The sequence below is a fragment of the Poeciliopsis prolifica genome, unplaced genomic scaffold (assembly GCF_027474105.1).
Source record: "Poeciliopsis prolifica strain line A6 unplaced genomic scaffold, Auburn_PproV2 SCAFFOLD149, whole genome shotgun sequence".
Classification (NCBI taxonomy): Eukaryota; Metazoa; Chordata; class Actinopteri; order Cyprinodontiformes; family Poeciliidae; genus Poeciliopsis; species Poeciliopsis prolifica.
Genome location: NW_026562524.1, coordinates 30,307 through 42,280, shown reverse-complemented (window position 1 = coordinate 42,280; position 11,974 = coordinate 30,307). Strand labels below are relative to the sequence as shown.

General features: G+C 43.4%; 2 protein-coding genes across 2 annotated transcripts; both read left to right on the top strand.

Moving 5' to 3' along the window:
• The first annotated feature begins 767 nt into the window (after positions 1-767).
• LOC129355870 (ceramide-1-phosphate transfer protein-like) lies at positions 768-4,595 on the top strand. The gene is given in 8 exon segments (XM_055025487.1): positions 768-1,078; positions 1,081-1,122; positions 1,731-1,795; positions 1,908-2,092; positions 2,497-2,638; positions 2,732-2,757; positions 2,759-2,926; positions 3,636-4,595. Coding segments are annotated over 8 exon segments (906 nt in total). The 5' UTR covers positions 768-1,029; the 3' UTR covers positions 3,865-4,595.
• A 676-nt stretch (positions 4,596-5,271) lies between these two features.
• On the top strand, positions 5,272-10,905 carry LOC129355861 (zinc finger protein 79-like). The gene is made up of 7 exons (XM_055025474.1): positions 5,272-5,568; positions 7,509-7,641; positions 7,935-8,019; positions 8,461-8,561; positions 8,646-8,733; positions 8,806-8,909; positions 9,641-10,905. Exons 1-7 carry the CDS (start codon positions 5,340-5,342, stop codon positions 10,812-10,814), a joined length of 1,914 nt encoding a protein of 637 aa, XP_054881449.1. The 5' UTR covers positions 5,272-5,339; the 3' UTR covers positions 10,815-10,905.
• Positions 10,906-11,974: the final 1,069 nt, after the last annotated feature.

Here is an 11,974-nt window from a genome sequence, read left to right as displayed (position 1 = left end):
AATGTAGTGATGGTAGTGATGTAGTTATTAATCCACTGGATTTCCCTTTTCTTCCACACTGAAGCTCTTTATTACATTGAACTGAATTAGCTTAACAGCACCTAATTTATGCAAACCCTTTTTGTTTTTACTCTATTTTTATATATTAACTCTAAAAGCACAACTTCCTCCTTATATTTACACTTTTACCTTATAAAAGTGAAAACCTGAAAGCCATGATTCTTGTTAGATAGAAACCCTTCAGCTTGTTTCCTGCAGGTTCATTGAAATGTTACCTCAATAAAGAAGCACAGAAACACAAAGCAGCACAAAAATATCTTTTGCACAAAAAGTGAGGCGTCGAGTTTTGCACCAAAGACGGTGATGAACGAATCAATCAGAGTGTTGATGGAAAATCTGGTTTCACATCTCCGAGATGATTTCATGTGAGATTTTAACCATCAATAAATTTGTTTCTCATCAGTTTTTTTCTCCGTCTCTTTGTCTTGCTACATCTGAACAGGTAGGGGGCGCTATTTACAAAATAAATCTTTTCAGGCTTCACTGGAAACAAAATGCTTTAGTGAATGAAAACAGACATTTAAGACTGTTTTATTTTCTGTTTTCCTTTATGAGATGAAGGCATCATCATCATCTCCATCAGCAGTAAAAACCTGCTGCTCTGCTGAATGTTTTATTGCGTTTGTCCACCAGGGGGGGCTGGAGGTTAAAAACTTTTAAAGTTGCAGTGAACGAACAGGAGGATAGAGTTATGCACAGAACAAAAAGGCATTTATTTATTGTATCTGATAACCTGGAATTAAAATAATAATTGAATTAAAATAATAAATTCCTGTTTCTCAGTGTTTCTGATCTCAAGTCGTTGATCTGCTCTGAGCTCCAGATCGAGAGTCTCCTGCGTCCCAAAGCATGACTGTGTGTTTGCTTGAGATAAAGTAGGCGAAGGGGACAAAGATCAAGTTCAAAGGTCACCCAGAGGTGTGTGAAGCAGCGGCGGCGTCCGTCGGACTGCGGCGGTTTGTGGAGCGGATGATGGTTTTCCTCAGGCGGTCGGCGCTGCTTCGCTACCTGCTACTGTCTTCTCTCTCGCTCTTCTCCTCTTCCTCATCTCCTTCTGGCTCCGTAAGTTTCCGCCGCCATGTTGGCTCCGCCTCCTTCTCGGCGTTTAAAGAGACAGCTCGTAATCTGCTGCAGAAAGAAGGTCTTGCAGGGCCGGCACGAGCCTTTTCGGGGCCCCAAGCAGATTTCTGTTTGGGGCCCCAGGTAGCAACATGTCAACATCAGACGATTCATCATTCCTGAGCTGCTCCTGTATAGCATAGCGGCTAAACATTAGCATATTTATAATTAGCTTACATCAATCAGACCAGTGTTACAATGATTAATCATTTTTCACCTTCCAAGAGCAGAAAACTAAAAAAAAATATATCTGGGATTTGAAATATTACTTTAGTGAAACGTCAACAAAGTTTCACTCGTGTTTCTAATTGAATCACAGAAACTGGTTTTTGACTGGTTTTCTTTCTTCAGAACAAAGATTAAGATGCAAAAACTGTTTATAACCTCCAAGTTATAAACAAATTTAATGAATTGATTAGTGATGCTTAATGAATTGATTAGTAATGCTTAATGAATTGATTAATAAATTGATTAATGAACTGATTAGTGATGCTTAATGAATTGATTAGTAATGCTTAATGAACTGATTAGTGATGCTTATTCCTGTTCAGCTCAGGGTGAACAGAGAGACTGCGGCTCAGTGTGGCAGCCATGTTTGACGTATCACATCCAGACGGTACGGCTGACATATGTTCACATGGTGACGGTGAATCAAATGAACGACAGCAACAACAAATGTAAACATCATGATAAACGTTTCAGAGTGACTGTTATGAACTGTTCTGTAGCCTCTAGCCCCGCCCATCCTGGATGAGAGGGCGGAGTCAGACGACGCCCCGCCCCTTGTCAGGGAATGTCCTGGCCAGGCGTTCCAGGCCCGGAAGCTGCTGCGGTTCCTCAGGTCCAGCCTGGCTGAGGACGGCGAGGACGTCCTGCTGGAGCCCTACCTGCTCAGCTGGGACCAGCTGCTCAAGTAAACGAGCTTTACTGGTTTAAAGGTCTGAAGACCAAAACCACAGACAAATTTAAATTATAGGAAAAAGAATCTGTCTGTGTACTTTCTGGAACCCATCTGGTACTTTCTCAGACTTAAAGATGCAGATTTTTGTTGATTCTTTTAAACTTGCAAAACCTGAAACTATGAAACTGAAACCATGAATGAAAGACAGCTGGGTGTGTAACATCCCCCCTGCTGGGCCACGTGTTGGAACGCATGTTGTGTTATTAACACATTTAGCATTAGCTTCTGCTAAGTACCATGTCATTCCATCTCTGTAGCATTAGCTATGTGATTAGCACAGCTAGCATTTTAGCTAGCAGTGCACACCATTAGCATGAACATAAACCTAAACAAAAACCTGATTTTTTTCGCTTCAGCTTCATGGAGTCTCTGGGAACGATGGTCAGTTTCTTTTCTCAGAAAGTGAGAGAAAAGACGGATCTGATCCGGCAGCTCTCCCTGAAACCAGCCGGTTCCTCTGGACTACAAACCCCAGCAGCATTGGGACTAAGAACCGGGGTGAGTCCTCCTGCGTCCACCATGACAGAACTGACCCTAACCCGAACCCAAACCCGAACCCAGACGCCTTTACTGAGGTCATTTCCTGCCCAGGTGTATCGATCTGTTCGATCCATGATGGGCGGAGCTTCAGGCGGGAATGGTCAGCTTCTCCCGCCGAACAGATTCCGGCTGCCGGACGCTGCTGCGGCTGCATCGCTCGCTGCTGTGGCTGAAGCTGATGCTGGAGGGTTTGTCTGGGGGTCCAGACGCTGAGGGCCGATTCAAAACGCCCGGAGAGCTCAGCAGGTAGCAGCTTCCAAACATGAATCATTTACATGGCTCTCATGTGACGTCACACTTCAGTAAACTGTTGACAGTCACACGGTTTATTTTTTTAAACTAGCAACAAGCTGAGAACTAGCTCTCTTTCCCATCTAACTTATAAACACTATACTTTATAACTTTTAGCCAATCATGATGCATGAATACTCTGACACCTCTGTGTAATGCTAACACTCACTGTAGTACCAAAACTAGCTTAGCTAACGTAGCTTTTATCTGCTAGCTCAGGTGGACATGTAGCCTCCTGCTGGTTGCTGCATGTGGTCTCTCTGCCAGTCATCTTGATAAAAGTTCCCACTTCCTCCACAGAGGTTTTTAAACTGACTGTTTGCAGCCATAGATTTTCAGGTGAAGCTCCTCCATGGGGTTCAACTCTTCCTGTTCACCAAGTAGTTCATTATATCTTATTATGAGTTCAGAGGCGGCTTCTCCACATCGCCTGACATGTTTTCCATTCTCTGTCTCATGTGGGTCAATCCAACAGCAGCCATTTTGTTCATGTTTCTTTCTCTTGGTTAAAAGTTTCCACATATTTTCTTTCTGTTGGTGTCGAAGTCATGGGTTCGCTATACATTGGGTATGCGCTTACCTACTAAGATGGCGCAGATCACTTCCAGTTCAGGCTTGTAGGAACTATGTGTTTGACTCACATTCACTCGTTTCCTTTGCCCAGAGACGCCTACAAGGTGGCGCTGGCCCCCCACCATCCCTGGATGCTCCGCCAGGCAGCAGAGATAGTTTTCCTCGCACTTCCTGACAGAGAGTACTTCCTGCAGCTGGTGTGTGTGCAGAAGCAGGAAGAGGCAACACCCGTGCTGCGCATCATCATCCACGCGCTGTCGGTGGTGCACACACGGACTCAACGCCTGCTGGCCAAGTACAACATGTTGGAGCTGCCCTGAGCTGGGGACTTCCTGTCAGAAGTCTCCAATCACAGAGACTGAACCCGTCAGTAGGTGGATACTCCAAAATACATCCGTTTTTATTATTTATGTTAGTCATTAAAGGACCAAAACAGCACAAGACAAAAGATTGTGTCTCAGTCAATAACTGAGACCAAACAGGAGGAAAAGTCGACTCACTGCTGGAAACAAGAACAACAGAAGATCCTTTCACAAGTTCAGTGTTTGATTCTCCAAACCTGTTAGAGAATCACAGGTTCAGAGATTCTCTAAATGCTCCCGTTTCATCTCAGAACCAAAGCAGCTCTGGTCAGAGTCACTGAGGACCATTTCTCTGATCATGGACTTGTTCTGGTTCTGACTCAGCACTCCGGGGAACAGAAAGCAGATGTTTCAAAGGTTTCATTTGTTCTTGTTAATGATGCAAAATCAGAAGAAAATAAAAAGCCTGGTCTTAATCCAAGCTCTGGTTCCAAAATCCAGACTGCTAATCCCAAATCAGCTGCCTTACAGACCCTGACTGATTTTAAAACACATCGGTGTGAAAAGCTGGACATTTCTCATTTATCCACAGGAATGAAAATATATTTCTCAAATCGAAAGGATTTTTTACAGCAGAGTAAAATCACAAACAGTTGTCTTTAAATTCAACAGCTTCACATCAGACCATGAGTTTCTGCATGTTGTAAAATCTGATAAGAGTGTAATTAAATAAACCTTCTCATATTACAGTCACAAGTTATTTGAGCCTCTTTTTGTCGATCCGTCGACTGTGAGCGATTCTTCCAGCTGGACGCTCACAGAACCAGGTTTAGTCCAGATAGTGGACTGGTGTCAGTTCTGGTTCTGAACTGCAGATATTTCACAGGTTCAATTTGTTCTTGTTAAAGATAAATCATTCAATATTAGAAAGAACAGAATCACTGGTGTTTAATTGAGTGCAGATAATCTGGATTGATAATCCCATTTTCGCTGCCTTACAGTTCTGACTGTAACAGCTGAAAACGGATCATTTATTCACTGGGATGACAATCACTGATCCCATATCAGCTGTTTAGCTGGATCCTAGCCAACCTGCTGCTTGACAAGCTATTAGCTGCTATCAGAAACCAGCCAAAGTTGACTTTCATAATTCAACATATGGATAATAATATCAACTTTCACTGCTTATAATATTTACTCTCTAGGATCTGAAATGTCTTATTAATCCAGTAAAATAAACTTGTTGAATAATAAGAATTATTTGTGACATTAAGTTCTGTCTTGTTCTGTTTTTTATGTAATTAATTTATAACAATAAAGCATTTATGTGACGGTAGGTGAGGGACGCGGCCAGCAGGGGGCGGCAGAGGCATCCGCTCCAATTAAACTCCGAAGAAGAAGAAGGAGGAGGAGGAGAGTTCCGTTTCCAGGGACAACAACAGGAAGTAGAGGCGAGTTAAGAGCAGCGTGGGGAGGATTTGGATCCGAACGGGATGTTTCACTGCAGCCGCGGCGGTTCCGATCCACTCAACATGTCCAAGAGCGACTTCCTGAGAGGAATCATCACCGAGAAGCTGAGCACCGCGGCCCGGGAGATCCTGGCGGTGGTGGAGCGAACCGTGGCCGACTACGAGCAGGAGGCGTCGAGCTTCAGACGGGAGATCGACCGGCAGCGGCGGCAGCTGGAGCTGCTGCAGCCGCTGGTCCGGCTGGACCGAGCAGGTCAGTGGCGGCCAGCAGAGGAACGTTCAGTCCTTACCGGTTCAGACTTTGAGTGGAAAAAAAAACAGACTTTTTATTTAATATTCAGACTCGCTTTTTCAGCGCCTCTTTTTCTGTTCACGCAAAACTTCCCATTGACTTCATTTCAAAGGCTTTCTCTCATTTCTCGGAATGTCTGGTGGAATTTCATCCAATCAGCGAACAGACCTGAGTGACGTCAGCCGCACACCTTCTTCCAATCAGACAAAGTGGGTGTCGATTAACTCCACCACGTTTGATACCAATTTTGTCTGATTTCATAAAAGCTGCTTGACCTTTTGACCTTTGTTTTATATCTTCAAAGCCAAAGCAGCACAAGCAGTCGAGTTAATTGACGCCCATTTTGTCTAATTGGAAGAAGGTGTGGGCCCCTATTTATGACGTAATTCTGGAATTAGCCTTTAGCTTCATCAATAGCAGCAGAGGAGTCCTGTTGGTCAGGCCTCCAAAGACTGAATTAAGACAAACAGCCACATTGTTCAGCTCTTTTTTTCAGTGGAAGATGGTTATTTACAGCACATTCAACTTCCGGTAAGCTTCATAGGCAGATGTATGAACAAGGCCACGCCTCCAGGAAGCAATCGATTCTCAACAGCTGAGAGCACAGGTCCTAGAAAAGCAACCAGGAAGGGGCTGGTTTCGACCAGTTCAGACATGTTATTTCCAGTGTTGCACTTTTTCACTATATTGCCCCTCCATCATCCCAGCAGCTGCGTGCGCTCAGACTTGACAGTTTTTTTTCTTTGATTGTCCTTTTTAAATTAAAAGCTGCATCACCAAAATACATGCAGACATCACAAATACACCTGAATTATTCATATTGCTTATCAGAGGTCAGTAGAGACAAATCACATTTTCCTGGTTACATTTAAAAAAGTAACCTTTTCTGGAGAAATTGTACTTTTTGGAGCTGTTTCACTGCATAGTTCTTTCACTTCATAATTAAGTAAAAAGTATCGCTAATATTGAGTAAATCTCAGAGAGAAAATTGGGGCCTTTAATCTCAGACTTGTGACTTTTTTTCTCAGTATTTTTCTTTTTTTTAGAATTCAGATTTTTTTTCTCTGAATTTTAACTGTAACCTCAGAATTCTTACTTTTTGTCATAATTGAAAGTAATAAAATTTTGATTTTATAATTTGACTGTAGAATTTTTAAGTTTTTCCTCAGAATTTTAACTGTAATTCCCACTTTGACCACGTCTAACTGTATCCATAGTATGAGAGTTAGATGCATTAAGCCAAAGATTTTCTTCTGGGCCCCCTATGGATTACAATAAAATCCCCCCCAAAAAAGAGAAAAGAAAATCAACTGGGCACATCGTTCAGCCAGACATAAATCTTTTCACATACGTATTTTGTTTTCAAACTCAACGGAAGTTTATTTCTCACTTCAGGTTGCAACAAAACAAACTACAATCATCTTTACAGTGAAACACTTTTGTGTAACTGTTTTTTGACTTTAATTCATCCATTCTGCTTCTTGCCCCCCCATGTAATGGCACTGCTCCCCCAGAGGGGGCGCGCCCCACACTTTGGGAACCAGTGCATTAACCAGTGTTTATAATGTTCATACACTCATTTGACTGTTCACAACAAAACAGGTTTGATGCTCATCAGCATCATTAGTCCAAAAGAAAATAAAAAGCTAATATTTTAATTCCAACAGAGTTTCTGCTTATTCAAGAAGCAGAAACTAGAAACTAATTAATTATCCAATTAATTTATCGACTAGAGTTTGGAATCAGGCCAATACGGAAAAATCTTTTTTTGTTTTAATTTCCGAACTTTTGTTGGATTCAAAACTACAAGAACATGTTGTCATTTAATCTGATGAGTTAAATCCTTAAAAATGACAAACATGTGCATTTCAGTTGAATAAAGCAACATCTGTTGTGTCCAGATGTGGAGGAAGCTGAGAGGCACAAACTGACTGGGAACCACTCTGATGAAGAGGAGGAAGAGGAAGATCCAGTGGCGATCTCCAAGCTGATCCAAGAAGACCTGCAGGACCCAGATTATGAAATACCACCGAGGTGACGGATCCGAGCAACACGGATATTAGATAGCAGGAAAATCGTACAAATAGTTTAAATAATAGCGAATAATGATGGAAATATTCAGAATTCAACAAGTTGGGGTAATTTAACTTTTACAGTGTTGAATCCAAAATTAATAACTTTATTCTGATAGTGTTAAAGTTTTATTCTGGTAATTTTATGACTTTAATCTTCTTATAGAAGCCAATCAGGTCGTTTTATTGACCGGCCTGCAGCCAATCAGGTCGTTTTATCGAGCCAATCAGAGCTGACCTTCTGTCTTCCTGCAGGTCCGGTTTCTCCAGAGTCCAGACCGCCAGAAGGAGGAAAAGAACCGGCCAAACTCAGGTCAGCGACTCTCAGAACCACATGAAGGTAAACACGGCTCGGTTCTTCTCAAACTGGATCTTAGACCAAATTTAAAATGTTTTCAGGGATTGTAAACAATCTTAAGCCAAGAACTAGTAAGAGTTCAGTTGCTTTGATTTGACTCGATTTATTTTGTTTTCATAAAAACGATTCAGTTTAAAAGTTTAGAAAGTTTTGGAAATGAATCGTTTTGAATCTGTTAGAAATGAATGATTCACTTTTTCAGTGGAATCAGCCCAACATTTGTATCTGTGCTTAAACACACACACAAATGTAATAAATTACACATTATTGTGATAACTCTGCACTACGTCTGTGTTTTAAAAATAGAAACATTGTAAGTAAATTCGGGTCGGTACCGGCCGATACTCGGCCTCAGGAATCTGTTCTGTGTTCTGAGAAACGATCATTCCTCCAGTTTGTCATTTTTGACTTTGTCTGTTTCAGAAAACGCAGGTAAAGATTGAGGTTGGTCAACATGTCCCCTCCGAGTCTGCAGCTCCCGACCCGGTGGTTCTGAAGAGCCATGAAACCGGGTTCCAGACGAGGTGAACATTCATTAGAACCGCAGAAAGCCCGGATGGTTCCAGATCCCTTCGCTGCTGAAACACAAACATGTTCTCCGCTTGCAGCTTTGTTGGCGCCGTCAACGGGTCCGCCAGCTCAGCGGACCAGAACCAGGAAGCCCATCAGGTCACCATGGAATCCCAGATGTGCTGGGTGCGTGCTAGAGACGAAGCAACGTTCTGGGTCCGGGTTCTCGTCTGTTCATTTGAATTCGATCTGTTTCAGAACCAAGTGGTGAAGGTGGAGGTGAAGCAGGAAGAAGGTTCTGTGGCTCAGCTCACTCTGGATCCTGATCCGACCGACGACGACAAATCTGGACTGCAAAGCAGGTAACCTGGAGGATTCAGACACAACCCGTTTATAATCAAACTACCGGCTGAGAACGTTAGAGATGCTAACCAAAACAGCAAAGTAAATTTAATCTCTACAATTTATCCAGAAACATTCATGCACGGGAAGCTAAGTGCGCTAAAAGTTTTCAAAGTTAACAAAAAGTTGAAGCGCTAAGCTAAGCGTTAGCTCCGTTCGTAGCGCAGTAGCAAACTCCAGTTTGGCGAGAAGGTCTGGTTTGAGATGTGAACGCCAAGTGGACCCGAGACCACTAAAAGAGCAGGAAGTGGACTACATCGCAGTGCATTCTGGGTAAACGCAACCAAACAGAGATGACTCAGAAAATAGAAATCTGACTCCATTTTTGTTTACATTTTGTGAAGGAAGTTGTGTTCGGCTCGGTGCAGCGCCCCCACAGGCGAGGAGGGGAACAAGTTGCTCAAAGTGTTTGGTTGTTTAACTCAGAGCAGAGAAAAAACCACAGCAGCCAGAGATGGAACAAATGCTGCTACTTTGGTTCCCAATGGAACTGAAACTATCGGGTGTGAAACATCCGTAGAAACGGGAGGAAGAGTTTATGGTGAATTCTGACCCAAATGCCAGAAGAGTTCAATCAGAACCACAGAGAGATATCTAGAGAAGAGTGGCAAAAGTAAATGAGGTGGATTATCAGAGCTTCCCAACAACTGCAGCATCTACAAGATAATTTAAATGTTTCCCTTGTCTGCAGCTCTCCTGAAGGCGAGTCGGATCCCGGAGGAGACGGCCTGTCCGTCAGCTCTACGTCTGAACTCGACGACCTGGAATCGGACGATGACTCCAGCGACTCCAGCAGCGACACGGACGAGTCTTTAGATGAATCTGTCGACAGTAATCAGGACGTTGAGCCAAAGACACAGAGGAAAACCGACAAGCTGACGTGCAGAGTGTGGGAGTGTGGTTGGTACAGGCAGCTGGGGAGTCTGATCAGCCACATCTGGAATCACGTCAACGAGCCTCATGGCGTCTGCGGCGTCTGCGGAGAGAAGTTTGAGTCTGTGGAAGCGTTAAAGCAACACCTCCCAAGTCACAAAAAGGGCTACAGCTGCTGGATCTGTGGGAAGTACCTGCTCTCCAGCGTCACCCTCAACCGCCACATCGCCAAGCATGCCACAGACGCTCCCATTAATCTGGCGGCGGAGACTCCGATCAAATGCAACGTTTGCAGCAAGACCTTCTCCACCGTGCCGGCCTTGAACGGGCACAGCCGGGTCCACTTGGAAAAACGACCCGCCGGGTGCCATCTTTGTCCAAAATCGTTTGATCTGAAGTCGGATCTCGTAACCCAGAGAAAGCGCCCTGGCGGCGTCTACGGCAACGCCTCGACGGGAAGCCTGGGCTTCTCCTGCAGCCTCTGTGGGAAGACCTTCGCGCTGGAATCCTCCCTGAAGACGCATGAGAAAACCCACGCAACGAGCGACTGCCCGTTCACCTGCCAAGTCTGCCACAAGACTTTCCAAACCTACCAGAACCTGACGAACCACAAGAAGACTCACGGCACAGTCGGCTCCTTCCTCTGCAGCCTGTGCAACATGAGCTTCCTGTCCGAAGACACGCTGAAGGTCCACATGATCGTCCACGCCAAGACGCCGTACAAGTGCTCACGGTGCGGGCGCTGCTTCAAACGGCTGGCCTACCTGGTCAACCACATCAAGACGCATTCAGCCTTCCAGCAGTGTGTCTGCACCATCTGTGGCCAGGTGAGTCACGGACTGGAGGCCCTGGAGGACCACATGAGGATCCACACCGGGGAGATCCCCGTAGAACAGAACCTCCACCTGGACCCGTGGTATGAGAACACGCCGGAGGAACCGCAGGGAAGTTCACTGATGTCTGGAGGTCAAGAGAGACACAGCATGGTTTAAACCATCATCCTGCGCCGTCTGCGGGAAAACCTGGAAACCTGACCGGAGAAGATCTGTGACATGAAAAGAGAAACGGCCGGGATGTTCACTGCTGGAGAGAATGTTTGCTGGACGAGCGTTTATCGTTTTGTTTTTCATACAGTGAAAAGTTCTGGTGATAAGAAATTGGATTTGACGTGTCGATAAAACGTCTAAAACTGCATTTTAAAAATAGTTTTCTATATTTTCACTGTTTTCTTGGGAGCATTGATACCTTTAAATAAATGAGAAAAAAGACGAATTGTTGTTTCTGTGTCCCAATGAAGCCTGTTCAGATTGGATGATTTATTGGCTGTTTGCGTTTGTGGGGTTGTGATTGGACAACGACTCTGCCTTCATCCCTCAGGTGTGGTCCTCCTCATCCTCAGTCCCCCAGCTCATTTCTGCATTGCTTTCTATTTAAATGAACTGGTTAAAACCTACGGGGGGCCAGAGCTGACATGAAATGAATCTTAAAACGATTAAAAACATGATTGAATTTACCACAAACATCTAATTAAAAACGTTGTCTGGGGTTATAAAAACACACTGGAGCCATAAAATAGATGCACAGTGAAATAAATATATTTCACATCAAATTGTCTTTAAAATATTTAGAAAAAGGTAAATATTTTATTAGACATTTAATTATTTACTTGGATATTTAAACATTTAACATACTGGTGTACTTAATGATAGTGGTAAATTAAATTATGTAATGATTTTAATTAATTAGTTTGAAATTTGCATGTATTTCATGGTATATTTTTTTAAATTTTGTCATCTCTTATTCTCCATACGGATGAATGGCTGAATGTTAATCAGATTGTTCTGCTTGGGCTGAGCTAGCGCTGTAGCTAACAGGCCATTTAAAACATGACCAGGATTCCTCTGAAGGAGGTTTTAACTCTAAAACAACAGAAAAAACGGATTTTCTACAAGACAAAAAAATGTTTTATTTGCTGTTTTGCGGCTGGAATTTAAAAGTTGTCGATATCAAGTGATGAATTTAAACTATGTATAAATAAACCCAACGTTTGTTGAGATGAAAATGGAAATTTACCCGATATGGTCAAATAATTGCGGCAGGTCTGAGTTCTGCGCCCTGAGGGACTCCATAACTAACTGCAGCTGAAGGAAGT

Coding starts and splice junctions, on each gene's coding strand:
- LOC129355861 (XM_055025474.1), top strand. CDS start 5,340: ATGTTTCACTGCAGCCGCGGCGGTTCCGATCCACTCAACATGTCCAAG. Junction 7,642..7,934: donor GATTATGAAATACCACCGAG/GTGACGGATCCG, acceptor GTCTTCCTGCAG/GTCCGGTTTCTCCAGAGTCC. Junction 8,910..9,640: donor AAATCTGGACTGCAAAGCAG/GTAACCTGGAGG, acceptor CCTTGTCTGCAG/CTCTCCTGAAGGCGAGTCGG.